The sequence below is a fragment of the Pyxicephalus adspersus genome, chromosome 2, assembly GCF_032062135.1.
Source record: "Pyxicephalus adspersus chromosome 2, UCB_Pads_2.0, whole genome shotgun sequence".
Taxonomy (NCBI): Eukaryota; Metazoa; Chordata; class Amphibia; order Anura; family Pyxicephalidae; genus Pyxicephalus; species Pyxicephalus adspersus.
Genome location: NC_092859.1, coordinates 21,721,444 through 21,740,559, shown reverse-complemented (window position 1 = coordinate 21,740,559; position 19,116 = coordinate 21,721,444). Strand labels below are relative to the sequence as shown.

The window sequence follows — 19,116 nt, the reverse complement described above, 5'->3', positions numbered from 1 at the left end:
TATTTATAAAAAGTGCAAAGTGCTGGCGTTTTATGTGACCAACGTTTGGATTGGCGGGATGGAACGTTCGGCAAATAAGGGAAGATATTTTTACGGAACAAGTCTCTTCGAATTCCTCTGATTTTCTGTAACCTGTGACAACTAAAGTTTAGTATACAGCAATAAAAAAATACGTCCAGCTGATCGGTAGCAGAATTATCATCACAAATCCAGACTGTCTCCAGTGTTTATTAGGTCTGCACTACCTAACAATAAATTCAAAATGTATCCATCATCTAAAGCTAAATTCAGAGCAGATATTACATATGGATGTAAGTTATTATGATCTAGGGGTGAGAGGTGACCAAGCTGGTCACCCATCTGTCTGTGCTGTACCAACTTCAGGTCTGATCAGGGAGAATTATTCTTTATACCAGTTCTCATATATGTATTTATTCTTAGCATTTGTCTTGAATTCAGACCCTAAAAAAAGGTAATATTGGGAAGTCCCAAACTTATACAGGTTTTTTAATTACCCACTGGATGCATTTTGGCATCCTTTATGAGTGATGTCATCAGCTACCTGCAGTCCATATGTATTCAGCTTGGCACCGTGCCCCGCAGGGACTCCGCACAGCTCTGCACCAGACTGATACTTTATGTACGATGACATCAGCCTGCATGTCACAACTGTAAAGGCTATTTCATTTTATTTTATTACCAAGATTTCCTCTTTTGTGCACCCGTAGCTTCCAGATCAGGTTGTGTTGTTAAATAGCAAGTTTTAGTGACAAATGGGCACCAGGCACCCTGTCTCCAAGCACCAGGCACCACCTGTCTTGGATCCAAGCACCCAAGTAATGGGCATCTTCTTTCTGAGTACCAGGCAATCCTTCATTATGAGGACTGGGCCCCCTCTCTTTCCAGTCACAGGGTATCTCTTTTCTGAGCACTGGGCAACCCTTCACTACAAGTACCAGGTGGCCCCACTCCAAGCACTGAGCATCCCCTCTTTAAGCACTAGGTACCTCCTTTCCAAGTACCAGGTGCCCCCTTTCATTAAGCACTGGACAACCCCTCTCTGTACCCGCAATCATTGGGCACCCCCTCTCCACTTACCAGGCATCCCCTTTCTATAAAAACTAGGCTAACCCCTACTGTACAAACAAACATTGGGCACCCCCTCTCCAAGTACCAGGTGTCCCCTTTCTTTAAGCACTGTACTCTCACTTTCTGTATACCCGGTTACTGGACACCCCCTCTCCAAATACCAGGCATCCCCTTTCTCCAAGCACTTGGCAACCCCTTTCTGTATATCCCTGAACATTGGGCACCCTCTCTCCAAGTACCAGGTGACCCCTTTCTCCAAGCACTGGGCAACCCCTCTCTGTATCCTCGAACATTGGGCATTCTCTCTCCAAATTCTAGGGGTGACCTTTCTCCAAGCACCGGGCTCCCTTTTTCTGTATCTCAGAAAAGGGAATATCAAACCAGATATTTACACACAGGGCACATCAAGTTTTGGAAGCCCACAGCTAAATCTCAGTAGAGGAAGTATGAAATAGAGGACTCAGGAATGATGGGTACCAATCAGATGAAATCACAAAATAAATCCTGAGATGTATGTTCTATGTGTTTTATGGCATTATGAGGATAATGTTTGGTTACACGATTACAGAATTACTAATAACAGCACAGGAATAATCTGACTTCAGGTATGAACCCAAATGACCCCAACTGTAGGGCCAAGAAGGAATTGTCCCATTGAGTGGAAGGCTTGAGTTTGAGTTTGCGTTGCCTTTGCCTTGGCTGGCATTCTGGGAGAATGGATGAGCAGCTTTCTTCTGCCCGGTTATCTATGTGATATCATGAAACAATGTCATAGTACTTCATTTCATTATATCGAATGCTCATTGTACCGTACACGGCTCATTGTCACTCTGTGATCAGATCAGAGTGCGGAGAGGATCTGTGCTCTATGAACACAGAAAACAAATCAATTGGGTTATATTGATCTCTATCCATAAACACACAATGACCTCTGCTAGTATGCGTGATGATAATTATATATATAAGTATAAATATTCGTTCTTGCTTACTGAAAATGTAAATTCAGCCGTCGAGATCAAATTTTTTGGGACCTGCAAGAGCAATCGCGAAAACTTCCTTGAACTTCTGATGGGTCCTTGAAATTTCGGCAAACCGATTTCCCAGACCCATTGGAAGAGCAAGGTAATTATTACAGGAGGAGTACCGTGGCTGCATTCATGAAGGTAGGTACTCCTACTGTCAGTGTGAGTCCCGCGGCTGTGCTCATCAATGAATGAAGCTGTGGGAATGATCACAGGCTGATTCCCACAGCTGCATTTATTCATGAGGAGCACAGCCGCGGGACTCCGTCAGCTCTGCCCCCGATTGCTCTGCAGCCCTGTAGTATGTGTTCCTGGATAGAGATTCTCTAGCCAAGAACACAGGAGTCCAGAGGCTGTGCTCAGCTGCGGGACTCACACTGACACTCTGACAGTAGGAGTACCGCGGCTGCATTCATGAAAGCAGCCATGGGAATCCTCCTGTGCGCGATCCAGGGGCACTAGAGGTTAAATGAGGGCTTCATGAATGCAGCCATGGTACTCCTCCTGTAATGATTTCCTCGATCTTCTGATGGGTCCACAAGATCGGTTTGCCGAAATTACGCAGCCCCATTGGAAGTTCGAGGAAATTTTTGCGAGGATGTAAGAGGCATTCTCGCTCATCCCTACTGTTTAACTGCTTTTTAATACAAATATCTAACCAGCCAATTACATGGCAGCAACTCAATGCATTTAGCATGCAGACATGGTCAAGATGATGGGTCAAGATGGGATTTTCATGTACAACCATCTCTAGGAGACACAGAGCAAAACAGAAAATACCCAGTTAGTGTCAGTTTTCCAGGTGAAATTGCTTTAATAATGCCAGAAGAGAATGGCCAGATGGGTTTGATCTGATAAAATGGTAACAGTAACTCACTCATTACACCTGGGGTCTGCAGAGGAGAATCTCTGAATGTACAACACATAGGGCCTGACTTATTAAAGCTCTCCAAGGCTGGAGAGGATACACTTTCATCAGTGAAGCTGGGTGATCCAGTAAACCTGGAATGGATTTCTTAAAAGTCATTTGCTATTTGTTAGCAAATGTTTTGAATCCTGGACCAGATCTATTTCATGTTTGCTGGATCACCCAGGTTTACTAATGAAAGTGTATCCTCTCCAGCCTTGGAGAGCTTTCATAAATCACGCCAATTGAACCTTGAAGCAGATGGACTACAGCAGCAGGATATTGTACTGGGTGCTACTTCTGTCGACCTTGGCAGGTACCTGAGGCCACAAGTCAAGCAAACTCACCAAAGAGAAGTTTAGAAAAAACATTCCCTGGTCTGATCAGTCTCAGTCACCATCTGATGGTGGGGTCAGAATTTGGAGTCAAAAACATAAAAGCATGGCGGTGCAGTACACGCACAATTGTTGGAATCTGTCCGTTGTGGTGCTCTGGGTAGGTGTGTTAAAATGTCATTGGAAAATAATGACACCCAACACATAGTGGGTCCTGCGTTGTACACATTGTGCACTGCAGGTGCATTACAAATGCGCTTTTTCTAGTGCGTTACAGCAACACAATAGTGTAAACCTGGCCTGAGGGATAGAATGGTCATAAATGGGCATCACAGTGCCCGGGGGTACCAGGAAATGACACATTTGCTGCCTTTTTATTGAAATGCTATCACAGAGTTCCCTGACCTCTCACGGCATCAGCTGACCAGCGCGGCGCAGAGTTTTCGATATGTGACGTGTGCACTGCGGCCTCTCGGGGTGAAACGCGATTGCTGGCTTGGTCGCAGAGGAGGAGGAGGGACGCAGGAGGAAGAGAATGTGTTTATGTACAAATATTATTTTTGGGTATTATTCAATGGGGATTTTAGCCCGGGGGCTCAGAGCGCTGAACAGAACTCTGTGACTCGGAGTGAAGATTTTCCACTTCATCGGCTTCCTCCTGCGGCTTTTCATCATGACACGCACAGAGGACGCTTGTCCGCCAGAGAGAGACACCGACTACAGCTGGTAATTCATCGCTGACTCGCCAGAAAGATCAGCTGAAAGACAAGAAGCTCTCCCGCAAGTCAGCAATGCAGAGCAGAGAATAACACTGAGCTTAAAGGGGAACGCCGCCGGACTCTAATGCATGTGAACTGTACACATACTGGGAATTTAGGATTCTTCAAGAGCAATTGCAAAGTTCAAATAGGTCTCATGGGGCCCCAGTTCTACAAAGAGAAATCCCTAGTGGTTAGAAGCAGGAAGTACATTCTGGTAACCCCTTGCTAAAAAAAACACTGTTCCATTCAGGTGCAAGGAAATGTCAAAATGGGATTTTCTTTGAATGTGATTGGATGGTTAAAGTCAGCAAAGCTTTATCTCATTTTAAGTGAAAATGAAAATTTCCTTTGCAGGGAGCTAATTCTTTGCCTCCAGCCAATATTCCAGCTGTAGGACATTATGGGGGACCAATTTATATAAGTGTCAGTCTATCATGGGTGAACCTGGTTGATTCAGCAAACCTGGAATGGATATCCTAAAACCATTTGCTATTAGTTTTCAATCTCCGACCAGCTTTATTCCAGGTTTGCTGAATCAACCAGGTTCACCCATGATAGTGTATCTTCTCCCATCTTTGAGAGCTCTAATAAATCAGATCTTTTTTTATATAGGAACAATCATGAAATCTGATGGGGAGCTCCCATATGTCCTATGGGTCACCCCGTCCCATGATCAGAGGGGCAGAATATCATAAAACAACCAAGCAATGGTTGGAAAATGGATCAGACCGATCAGCAGAATGTCTGTAGATCTTCCCGTGTCTAATAGACCTTAAACTTCTCCAAATTGTTATCCTGTTATATTATATGAAAAATCTAACTTTTATTTTTTATTGGATAGTAATGGGAATTGGTATTTTTTCTTAGGGCATAACAGGAAGTGAGAGGTAAATCTTCCACAATCATAGAAATTTCCTTAGTTATCCTTTATGATTTTCGATCTGTTCTAGCTTTCGGTGACAACTTCTAGATTTCCCATCCTTGTTTCAGTGACACCAGGACATACAGAGGGTGAATCTCCCCAGCGGGGACACTGAGATCATACATCACCCCGTTACCAAAAGCAACATTTTCATCTCATCGGAGAAAATCCCAGCTGGTTCCCTCCTCCAGAATCCAGGAATTGTCAGATAAACGGATTTGATTTTGGTGTCACAAGCTGCAGAGAGGTCAGAAGCCAAGATGTCATTGGGAGGAAAGCTGATCAATAAAGACGCGAGGTGACCTGATGGAGGAATCCTGCAGAGCAATGAATCCTCCTATTCATCAGTAATAAAACATTTCCTCCTCTGTAGCATAAAGTTGGTCACTGGGCCAAGTATAGAGAAACTCCACCAAATCAGCACCAAACACAACCAATTCTCCATTTCTGACACCCGCACATTATCAGCCTCCCACCTAATGACTTCCTATAAAGTTACAATGTTGCAGTTGTAGTCACTGAAAGAAGAGAAGACTGGGAATTTGCCTCTCCTGTCTGCAGCAGACTGATGACATCATCTCAGCCTAGGCAAAGTCACCTAATGAAGCTGTAGGGTAAAAGGTGCAGAGAAATGATTTGTCAGGAATGGTGATTGGTTGCTGACAGGTCCTCTTTAATGATCTGAGCTCATTATCCTCTGTGTGGGAGAAGTCTGAGCGCTGGGTGATGGATGGCGGCCGGGGGTTTGGGGGAGTTTTGGGAGAATGGAAATTGCTGAATAAGAATGACAATATTTATTTACACTGAGCGATGGAAATGTACAATAAACAGCCGGCCAGATCGGCCCCGAGGAGGAGGAAATGTGCAGCCGGTGACACCGCACGATGGAGGAGCTTCCTGTTCATGGGGTCCATGTGGGTGGGTGGAGTCTCCCAGCACATCTATACATGGGGTCACTTTTTTCTGCCTATAATGTGATGATTTCCTCTCCTATAGAGTAGCTGCAAGGGATTTTTCCAATCTATCTATCATTTATTTTTACTTCCAAATTGTATTATTTTTACAATTAATTTAATTAAAATAATTTTAAAATTCTAAATTCAGTTGCAAAATCTGGAAAATGAAAAATGATTCCTTATCCAATCTTTACCTTGGTCCACATTGGCTCCCGAAATATGGTTCCCTGGTTTCAGCCCCGCCCTTTCTATAAGGTCACTACAGCCCCACCCTTGTTCTAGCTCCACCCCTTCTATGAGGTCACTACAACCCTACACTGGTTAAAGCTCCACCCCTTCTATGATGTCATTACAGCCCCACCCAGCTTCTAGCTCCACCCCCTATCATGAGATCATTACAGCCCCCTCACTTATATCAAACCATAAAGAAGTTGCCCTGCACAGTCATGTGAGTCATGTGAGAAGAGGCTGCAGTGCCACATGGACTTGCTGTAAAAACTTTTCAGTTGCAATATATCACCAAAAGCCTTTCTAACCCTCCTAAGAAATGAAATAATGAATTGCAGCTTCTATTTTTCTTTTTTTCTATATTTTTACCTGGTGATCATGCCAATAACACTCTGGGGTGACAACACTCACTAACTACTCAATCTATAGAGGTGCAGAGTTGTCACCCAGACACAGGAAGTGTTTAGCACTACAGAACCCCTCCTACTCTCCTTATTCCCAAAGGTGAAGGGTTTTGTAGCTCACTGAGCCCTCAGGAGAATGGTAACTGATCACAGCCAGCAGGGAGCACAGGAAGTTATCAGCTTACAAGATTTCTGGCAGGATGGAGCTCTGTGTCCCCAAGATCTGATTGTTATATTGCGGTGACAACATCCCAGCGTGTTCAGATATCTGTGTGCCCGGCTTCCACCAATCAGCACGAAAACACCAATGGGGACACCGAAGAAATTCCGAAGAACAAGAGAACAAAGAGAACTCTACCTGGATGACATTGTATCTGCTCTGTTCTCTGGTTGTATTAAAATGATAAAATTTCTGTTTTCATATCTTTGTTACGTCTCAGTGCTTCCTGCAGCTCTTTCCCCTCACTTCCTGTCCACATGCAATGATTGTACAGTGTATGGGGTTCTCAAATGGTGACAACAGCAGACCGTGCCTGTGCAATGTGTGCACAGAGGGTGACAACACAGGAACACAGATAGGAAATAGGACAGTGTGTGGTCACTCTATCACAAGAAGTGCCTCAATGAGGACCTTCATGGCAGGATCACCATGCCATAGGGTTCACCATGTTATAAAACATCCAGGCTCACCAGGATCCCGGAATGAACAAATATTTTCCAACCCATCCAGTAAAAATGTACCTATAATTGGATCAAATTAGAAGATTATTGACCAATCAGACGTGAGCTCCTTTAGATGCAACCAACAATAGCACTACAAGTCCCAGCATTCCTTGCAGACCAGTTACGCACAACCCGTTTGATTTAACGAGAATTCCAGTCCTGAGATTTATACAGCTCTGCCACACACCAGGGGAGGAGATCTGATTGGTGTATGTTATGGATCAGTAATGTTTATAGCCCTCCCTCAGCCTGTGATTGGATAGTGAATAAAAAAAAAAAATAGACTGATGAGCCTATCTCTGTGTCATTCATTTCTCTCCTCCTATCGGAATTTTTTTGTTAGCACATGTGCTCTGCAGCACATCTGATTGGCCCTTTCTGCTGTTCCTACTCCTTTAGATTGGAGCTCTGCTGTATAGGGATTGCAAAAAGCTCATCTTTACAACATTTTTAATGACGTGATCTAATGACAGATCTGATATTGGATTTCTGTGTGCATCCATTGCTCTGTATCATCATTCATGTGACACCGGTATCAGAATACTGCGCAGGAAGTCAGCTATGTGCAGCAAGAAAAGTCTTCCCCAAACCTGAATTATATGGCAGTAACCTTCAGTCCTGATCCCCCCCCCCCATATCCTGCCCTGCTATTAATGGCCCCTCTATACACACTGGCCCCATGTTTCGGATTATCGGCCCTTTATTTCTTTGCCTTCTCCCTCAAAGGACATCAGAGAAGGCTAAACCGCGGCCTAAAATCAGTGAAAAATCCACAAACATCAACACGCCCAAAAATCTCAAAATTCCAAAATTCAACCTGCAAAACCACACGAGAGAGAGAGGAATGAAATGTCACCGTCCTCTGACTGCGCCATTGTTCATCCCAGAGAACCAAAATCACCAAGAAACACATGGCTCGAAAGGACAAAATAATAGAAACCCTCAGTGCAATCAAGCTGCAGAACATAGCTCGATCCCATCTATACACCAACAGATACTTACTGATATATTCTGCAGATTATTCCACACTGACCTCTCTAAAGATCTGCAGAACATTGCTCTGCCCCATCTATATACTGACAGATACATAAGGAGTGCAGATCATTACATCACTGACACGTCTACAGATCAGCAAAGCATTGCTCTGCCCCATATACACCCTGATCGCTATATATTAATATATTCTGCAGATTATTTCATCACTGATAATCCTGAATATCAACAGAACATTGCTACATCCAATCTACACCCTGATAGATATTTAATAATATATTCTGCAGAACATTGCATCCCTGACAACCTTACAGATCTGCAGAACATTGCACTGCCCCATCTACACCCTGATCAATATATATTAATATATTCTGCAGATGATTTCATCACTAATAATCCTGAATATCAGCAGAACATTGCTCCATCCCATCTACACCCTGATAGATATATAATAATATATTCTGCAGATTATTGCATCATTGACCTGTCCAGAGATCTGCAGAACACTGCACTGTCCCATCTACACCTTGATTCATATATAATATTTTATTCCGCAGAACATTGCATCCCTGACAACCTTAAAGACCCGCAGAACATTGCTCTGCCCCATCTACACACTGACTGCAGATTATTCCATCCCTGGACTCTCAAGAGTTCTGCAGAACATTTATCTGTCCTCTCTTCCTCTTGATATATACCGTACATATTGCTAAACTCTGCAGATTATTGCATCCCTGGCCTCTTTACAGATCTGCAGAACATTTCTCTGTCCTATCTTCTTCCTAACATATACATATTGCTAAACTCTGCAGATTATTCCATCACTGGCTTCTCTAGAAATTTGCAGAACATTGCTCTGATCTCTACACCCCGGACAGATACATATCAATATATTCTGCAGAGCATTCCTTCCTCCCATCCATAGATATGAATATATCCTGCAGATTCTTGCACCCCTGACCTCAGATCTGGATACATTTTATATATTTGAACTGTTGGATTATACAGCAGAGCTGTCTCATTGTTTTTCTCCAGGTTGCAGATTAATCTCAGTGTTATCAGTGCCATCACCTGAAGCTCCTGATATTATTGCCCTTTATTACCCCTCCACTGATTGACTTCCTTTTAATAAATCACATAGTAATTTGTTTATTTGCTGCATGCAGAAATCTGTAAATTACACTTTCACTGGTGAACTTTTTCATCTCATCAATGGAAGTGAATGACAGCAATCAAATGTGTTCTGTCTATGGAACTCCATGTATTGTTCTCATAGAGTGCAGGGGAGTTACAAGATCTCTTCCCTCCTGGATGAATGACCACACAGGAAGTGGAAAGAAATCCTCCCCCATGTAGTCACTGATAATAAAGCCTAAAGCTTCCAACTAAATGAATGATGTCCATGGCTGCACAGCCTTCATTTAAAGTGGACCTGTCAGTAATTCTACAAATCTGCATGAATACATTTCCAGCATGTCACAATATACAGCAACAGTGCCCTTTTCTGGATAGGACTGTCATGGGAGAATCTGGGTGATCCAGCAAACCTGAAATGGATCTTGTCCAGGATTGAAAACATTTGCCAACTAATAGCAAATGACTCCATTCCAGGTTTGCTGGATCACCCATGTTCTCCCTTGTCTTGGAGAACTTTAATAAATCAGGCCCATGGGGTAATACTGTGATCCCTGGAAGAGGTAATTAATACCTGGAAGAGTTACACTGACTTATTACTTAGCATGCATGGATTTACCATGCACATACATGTGATGACAGGTCCTCTTTCATAGATTTCCTTCCTGTTTATTATTCATCTGGCTGTCATTAAATCTTTTCTCCACCATCCGGCCTACAAATGACGTATAACGACCCTACACAACAGCCGCAAGTCGTCATCTGGCAGCCGCAATGTTCTTTATGTCAAACAACAGCTGGAAGAGTTTTTGTTTCCAGTTTTGTGAAGATTTTGTTTACTGTCTCAGGTGAAAGAGGAAATCAGAGGGCGGATTATCTGCAGCCACTTCCCTCTTCCATCCCTGAACGGACTGTTATATGGCCCAATCTGCGCTGAAGACGATTTATTACCAGGATAAATCACCTGCAAAGAGACAAGAAAACATCTGCAGATGGAGCTCATTGGCAGCTCAGCGGGTAGCGCTGCATTGGCCTTTCTATATGAAACCCTATGTGCATTGCAAACGTGCGCAATCTGCAAACCTGCAACAGTCAGAGCAAGGAAATAATGCCGCTGTGCAGTAATAAGGTCACATGACTTACGTCTGCACTATGGAAAGCCCTGCTCAAAATCTGTTTAATACAAGTTCAGCATTTCTGACAATGACCTGACAAGGTAATGTTATTCAATACAGTCCCACACATTCTCCTCTTTATCAATAGGGTTCAATCAAAGCTTTCATTATTTACTAGGATACATTTGGATGAACTTTTGGACAGACGGCCCCATATTCTTATCAAGCACGCTTTTATTTAATACAGAATTCAGAGCTAACTCAATGGACCAGATTTATTAAAGCTCTCCAAGGCTGGAGAGGATACATCAGTGAAGCTGGGTGATCTAGCAAACCTGGTTCTGGTCAAAGATTAAAAACATTTTCTAAGAAACAGCATATGACTTTTAAGAAATCCATTCCAGGTTTGCTGGATTACCCAGCTTCACTGATAAAAGTGTATCCTCTCCAGCCTTGGAGAGCTTTATAAATCAGGCCCAATGGCTGCAAGCTGCACAGATCCTGAAGCAGCAATCATAACATTTTCACCACCATGTTTCACAATTACTATAGGGCTCTCCTGAAATGCTTTCCTTGGTTTGCATCAAGTCTACTTTCTTTTATTTTTACATTAATCAGTTCATACCAATGGGTTTTAGATGGTCTGGTTTCTGTCTATATGTTGGGGGGGGCACCAAACACTTTTTCCTGGCACACCACACATGCAGGTGTTTTTGGGGTATTTCTTGATTGTACTTTGGCAATAACTATTGCAAAGAAAAATAGTTGCAGGTCCCTGGATGAAAATTGGAGTTCTTGGAGATCTTGGGAGTTTTTTTTTCATCAAACAATCAGATAATAGACTGAATTTGCATCTTGGAAAAATTAAAGGTTATTTGAAATTTACTCCAAAATTTACTTTGTTTAAAGTGAATTAATTAAAGTTTATATCTAGTAAAATGTTGGACCTAGAGGTCTGTGTCTTCATTAGGGAGATCCACAGCCTCTTCATTTGTACTGATGACCAATGACAAGTGGGCTTAAAGCAGAGCTATACTTACTTTTTTCCACAATGGTTTTATATATATATATATGTATATATATATATATATATATATATATATACACATATATATAATTTAATTTTTTTTTATTAGGTAGATGATACGAAATAAAATACATCAATGTTATGTGTCATTTGTTCAAGCACACTGGCTTTCTCTATTTTTTTCAATATATTTGAACAGGCAAACATTAGATTGTTATCCAATTTCCGCATCTTACCTGCCATCCCCCACGTCACAGCAGATCTCACCATGCTACTTTCTCTACCACAACTAAGTGAACCTGATATTTACTATGATATTTACACTGTCACCACCAGTATCCACCTTCCAATTCCACCTTTATAGCCACAATCTCTATTCAGTTGTACCGATGTTCCCTACTGTGTTTACTTTAACATTTTCTGCCTTCCACACTGTATAATGTACTACTCATATGTTGCATGTTATCCCTTTCCTTGCTTGTTATACAGGAAGAGATAATACAGAATATGAAAGGAATACCTGGAATAATATAAGATTCAAAGTATGAAGCACAGGGAGCATCATATAAATATAAGGTGTATATGTGAATGTTCATCTCAATAAAACCTAATGACAAAATCAGCCATATATACTTCTTCATGTGATTGTATAATATTTCCCTATATATATATATATATATATATATATATACACAGTTTTTTCTGCCTTTGTACCATATACTTTCTCCTTTATGCAATATTTCTTATTTTCCTGGAATGAAGAATAAGAGACAGGTCTGCGGAGAGGTTACAGAAAATTGTCCTTTAAAATGTTTTGCAATTGTTGGCAAATTCTAAATATGGAATTTAGTGTAAATGTTTTGATTCATGATTTATTGCCCTTACATTTTTTACCTAAATATATACTATACTACTTGTGTGTCATACTTGTTATATACTATACTCCTTGTGTGTTTTACTTGTTATTTACACTACTTCTTTTATGTTATATTTCTTGTATATATACTATACTACTCGTATGTCATAATTGTTATACTTTACTCCTTTTATGTTTTACCCCTTGTATGTTATACTTGGTATAAACTATACTCCTTGTATGTTATATTTCTTTTATATATATATATATATATATATATATATATATATATATATATATATACTATACTACTTGTATGTAATAATTGGTATATACTGTATTCCTTGTATGTTTTACTCCTTGCATGCTACACTTGTTATATACTACAGTACTTGTATGTCATACTTGATATATACTATACTCCTTGTATACTTTTCTCATTGCATGGTATACTTGTTAAATATTATACTCCTTTTATGTCATACTTGTTATATACTTTACTCCTTGTATGTTATATTTCTTGTATATTTACTATTCTACTTGTATATCATAATTGTATATATAATATACTCCTTTTATGTCATACTTGTTCTATATTATACTCCTTGCAAGTTATACTTGTTATATAATATACTCCTTGTATGTCTTACTTATTATATGGTATACTGTTTGTATGTCACAATTGTAAATATACTATACTCCTTGTATGTCATACTTGTTATATATTATACACTTTGTATGTTATACTTGTTATATATTATATACCTTGCATGTCATACTTGTGATATACTATGGTCCTTGTATGTCATACTCGATATTTACTTTACTCCTTGTATGTCATATTTTATATATACTATTTTCCTTGTATGTCATAATTGTAATATATAATATACTTCTTGTATGTTATACTTCTTGTACATAACAATCATATGTTCCACTCCTTGTATAGTGTACTCTTTGTATGGTATATTTTTTGAATAGTTACACTGCTTATAGGGTTACTACTTGTATGTTATATTTGTTGTATACTGCACTCCTTGCATGTGAAACATTTTGAATGTTATACTTATTGTATTTTTACATTGCATAAACACTTCTTGTATGTTACATTCACATGTTAGGCTATTAGTACTTTATACTTGGTATATATCAAACTCAGTTTGTATGTTATATTTGGTATGTATGTTTTAGTTCTTATATAAATTATATTCCTTGTATGTTATACTCCTTCTACATTATACTTCTGTAAGTTATATTCTTTAATACTCTTTTTGTGTACCATAAACTTTGCACGAGTCCAGCGAATTCTTAAAGGCCACAAACAGTCAGTTTTTTGGGCCATACAAGGACATTATCCTTAAATATTTTCATACACTGCTCTCTGTTTTTTTTAAAAAATGCTGAAACTATGTAAAAGATTTGGCCCTGGGAGGATGCACATTAATATTTTCGTATATACCTTATATATATATATATATATGGAGCTTTCTGTGTGCCATATACTTTGTATCCCATATTCCTGGTATCTAGGTATCATATTGTGTATTATCTCCTGCGGTGTTGGAACTATTCCTGTAAGTGGATGAGATGTTTCACAATTCCAGTAGTTTCAGTACAAACATTTCTTAATAAGTTCCTTATCGAGTTTGTGTTATGGGAGCCATAAAGGTAGTTATCTGTGGTTATCCAGGGACCCAAAGCAGGGAATCTGCCATCCTTCTGATACCTGGACAATCCACAAAAGATATGACAGAATGGGATGAAGCTCGCAGAAATCATCCACCATTCCCAGCAAAATCCTAATTCCTGCAGGAAGCGCAGCTTCACCCTCCCAGGCCGCCCTGTGCATTTTATTTACTTTAATAGAAAATGCGTCCCCATCCTGATGAGCACATGTGTAGACTCGGAGCTCCGTTTCCCCATGCCCTCTTCAAATCCACAGGGAACTGAATTCCTGCAAAACACAGGCTTGCTTCTTCTCTCAGCCAAACGAGAGGGGAAAAAAATGTTCCGTACTCACTAACTTTTCTCTAAAAATTCTCTGGCTAAAAATACAGTTTGAGCAATGTACAGACCCTGCTAAAGACATCTCCCTACCAGGCGCCGTTCTCAGAGATACTTTTTCTGGACCTTTTTCTTTATTTCACAGGAAAGACTCCAGCTGCAGTAGAAAATTCCTTTTTATTTCTTACAATTTGTCCTGTTTAGTTGTCGATGTCACCGGCGTCACTTCCTGAGCCCCATGATGTTAAATGCCACATTAATGCCCTTTTTTGGTATTCTGGAGTTCCATGTAGCATTGCTCTCCCTGAGGGATTGAACAAATCGCTCCAACATCAAAATTATCACCTTAGAAAGAGATAACAAAGCCAATCACCAAACAACAACAGCTAAAATCATCGTTCAGGTTGCCCATTAGCAGAATCTAATGTCCGGAGCAAAAAAAAAGCACCCCAGGTGCCATTTTTTAGCTCCAAGTATCAGGGGGACTATGACTAACATCTGCCATTATAATACAAAAGCAAAGTTTTTCAAGGCCGAAATGTAAAAAAAAATATAAAAATAAATAAAAATCAGCATTACATTCTAAACATTCACCACTGCTTTTGGATTTCTGTAATAAAGGAACTGAATAATTAGAAGACTTTGGTAAAATGCACAAAGCAAACTATTGTGACAGCACCAAAATCCTTCATTGTATACAAGAGGAAGAGATTGTTTGGAAAACATTTAGGGGTCTGGAAATACATAATCACACCATGGGGTGAAGTTTGTAAATATCAGCTGTATGTTGTTACATGGCTCAGGATATAATAAGGTCATGAAGCAATCACCAAAGGAAAACAATGTACAATACTATTCTATAATGATCCAAATATTTTCATAGCACACAGCAAAACAATGACATGGTTTAAACAGTATCAACTTTCTATTTTTTTTTTCAAGTGAAAGTTAAATTCAGTGAAAGGCAGAGGAAGACCAAAAAACACTATATGGGTTGTGTGTGCACAGGGCATGCCATACAGAACCACACACACATGTTCCCTATACGCACTTTGCGTCACACTCCATTCACATGGAAGACATTGATTGGAAACAGAATTGGGAAAGTGAAGTCACACAAACAACGTCTCGGCCACTAATGAATTTCTTAAATGTCTGCAAAGTGAATAGCAAGGATTGTAGGTGAAATCAGTTACATACACCCTGACTGATCATTGGGCATGTTCTGCTCACACCACTGATGGAAAAAGAACAGGCATTGGACACCGGAACCGTATGGCAGAACGTCAGATGAATATAACAGTCATACTATTTACTCCTGGTTGCCTGTGCATATATAATATTTATTCATACACACAAAAACTGACTTCTATTCGTCTAAGTTCATACAGGTGTTTTTTATAGCAGGGTGTGGGCTAAGATAGGGTGTTTGTCTCGTAGATTGTAAGCTCTTCGGGGCAGGGTCCTCTCCTCCTCCTGTGTCAATGTCTGTATCTGTCATTTGCAACCCCTATTTATTGTACAGCGCTGCGTAATATGTTGGCGCTGTTTTTTATTATTAATAATAATAATAATAATAGCAGGATTGCAGCAGTTCACCGCTCACAACCACCCCAAACCTTGGTTATCTTTGAAACAAATTGCAGCATTTGAAATCCCTTTTTGCACAGGCGTTTGGTTGTGGTGGATTTTTTGGGACACTTCACACAGCATTCTAGGACAGTATGACGCTCAAACCGCTTTCATAGACTTCCCAAAACACTTGTCAGAAATGCTGTTGAATGCCTGGAGGATAAAAAATGGGCGCCAGGGTTCAGTTAAGCGCACAATTAACACCCCCATCTGAACTTAGTCTGAAACTTTTCATTTTTTGTCATAAATTTTATATTCTACAACAGCATTTTAGATATTTGAAAGCCAAAGTTGCACAATCTGCAGAAAACAATTCACATCAAATATATCTCATTGGTATTGTCATTGGAGGCCTCTGGTTGTAATAAAATGGTTTTAGTTTTATGAACCCCAAAATCCAAAGGGAAGAGTTTCCATTGACAGAGATAGGCAGATGTAATAATTCTCACCAGGAAGAGGACACAAATATCACACATTGCAACATAATATCAAACAATCCAGCAACAACAACAGCAATGGGGGCATCACACAGCTTTGTCATTTTAATTCAGCACCAGAAGAATACACAAACTGTAATGGAGGGGTCACCGCCTGAAAATGTTGTATCATACACAATTAGAGTTGTAGTACTGCGGCTGTCACACAGAAAAGTGTTTTGTATAATAGGACAACTGGAAGTGCTAATACAATTTATTGTACTATATCATTTAATGTACCAGGACTACTACTGATCTGTAATATAATATCATATAATACCCTAGACACAAATACTACTAAATTGTACTTTAATATCATATACTATACCAGGACACAACAATTACAAAGCTGTATTGTAATATCATATACCACACTGCAGAACAAATACGTTTTATCTCTATAGTAATATTGTACAATTTATCAGGAGACAATTATTACTCATCTGTACTAAAATATCTTATAATAAACCTTAACACAACTATTACTGATGAGTACTGTGATATCATATAATAAATCTGGACACAACTACCACTAGTCTGTATTGTAATATAATATAATACACCAAGACACAACTACTGCCAAGTGTACTGTGTTGTACTATAAAACCGTGGGACACAACTACTGCTTATTTGTATTGTAATATTTTATATTATACAAGGGAACAACTTCAATATTATATTATACACCAAGACACAAATATTACCAGCATGTACTATATTATTATATATTATACTGGAATACAGCTACTGTAAATCTGCACTATATTATCATATAACACACTTGGACAGAAATACTCCTAATCTGTACTGTAATATTATATTATACACGGACTGTTCTGTACTGTAATATATATTACACCTGGACACAGCTACTACTTATTTGTACTGTAATAGTGTCTAATACACCTTAACACAACTGATAGTTTTTGGTACTGTAATATCATATATTTTACCAGGTCACAATTTATTTGTACTATAATAGCGTATAATATACCGGGACACATCCACCACTAATCTGTTCTGTAATAACATATATTACACCAAGACATAACCACTACTAATCTGTACTGTAAAATCGTATAATGCAACGACACACGACTACCACTAATCTTTACCGTAATAACATATAATATATACAGCAACACAACTACAACTATTCTGACATTGTATTGACAGCAGGAAAAAAATACAATTATTCTGTACTGTTATATCATAAAATGCACAGCAACACAACTGTTCTGTACAGTTATATTTTATAATACACAGCAACAAAACTACAACTATTCTATGCTGTAATATCTTATAATAATGAGCAACACAATTACACAGATTATGTACTGTTATATCTTATAATACACCAGGACATAACTACCACTATTCTGTACTGTAATATCATATAATACACAGCAACACAACTACAACTATTTTGTGCTGTAATAATACACCAGGACAAAACTACAACTATTCTATACTGTAATATCTTATATTAAACAGCAACACAACTAAAAAGTTTATGTTATATCTTAAAATACACCAGGACACAACTACCACTAATCCATACTGTAATATTGTAAAATACACCAAGACAAAACTACAACGAATCTGTACTGCTATACCATAATATACCCAGCAACACAATTCTAACTAATCTGTACTGTAATAACATATAATACACTGGGATTACAATCCATCTATCACAGTGCAGTGTCCTCATAGACAGTCTCTTTGAACTACAATAATGTTTTTCTGCAAAGTTGTCATGTTGATCCCCTGCACACAATATAGCAGAAAAGTTGCAATGTCTCAGGGTAGGAGAAGCAGTGGGATCAGCAAGAGGAGTGCAGAAGAGAGCAGCGAGTCCCCTTCCAGCCTGAGATGATAAAGTTGTGTGAAGAGTGATACAATGTCAGCAGACAGGACACAAGTTGTGGGACTTACCTGCTCCCTTGGTATGCATGGCAGGGAGGTCCTCCTGTGGGCCCTGGTGCTGTTACAGATTGGGGTCCCAGACATGTTAGCAGTGAGTGTGAGCAGACAGTCTGGGCTCAGTCAGATGTGGCTGCTGCATTCCTCCTTCTATCTGCTGCTGCTTCCTGCTGCTGCTGCTGCTGCTGCCTGTCTGTGCCCGGAATAGTGGAGCTGCCCCTGCACCAGCCTGCCCTCTGCCATCCTCCCCCCTCTGTACTACAGCACACAGTGTGCAATCACCATCCTCCTCCTGCTACACACAGCATGCAAACTTCTCCCCTCTGCACTGCTCTCCCCATCCTGACCAGCTGTGTGTGTGTGTGTGTGTGTGAGTGTGTGAGAGTGTGTATGTATGAGTGTGTGAGAGTGTGTGTGTGTGTGTGCTGGAGAGCAGTGCTACCCCCCCTACTGCCTGACAGTCCCACATACACAGCTGGACAGAACTTGTGTCTTCTCCCTGAACTATACACTGCACACTATACACACACTGCACACTATACACACACTGCACAACATTACCCTGCACACTATACACACACTGCACACTATACACACACTGCACAA

The 19,116-nt window shown here is 39.9% G+C and overlaps 1 protein-coding gene across 3 annotated transcripts in view; it reads right to left on the bottom strand.

Annotated features, from left to right (window-relative positions):
* Positions 1 to 18,890, bottom strand: part of PDE3A (phosphodiesterase 3A) — a 113,506-nt gene extending 94,616 nt beyond the window's left edge. The window contains exon 1 of one of the 3 annotated variants that reach the window (XM_072399895.1): positions 18,523 to 18,890. In XM_072399895.1, coding sequence (XP_072255996.1) covers positions 18,523 to 18,597 — 75 coding nt within the window. In that variant the 5' untranslated portion in view covers positions 18,598 to 18,890. The remainder of the gene's footprint in view (positions 1 to 18,522) is intronic. The other 2 variants (XM_072399894.1, XM_072399898.1) reach the window with 2 other exon arrangements.
* Positions 18,891 to 19,116: the final 226 nt, after the last annotated feature.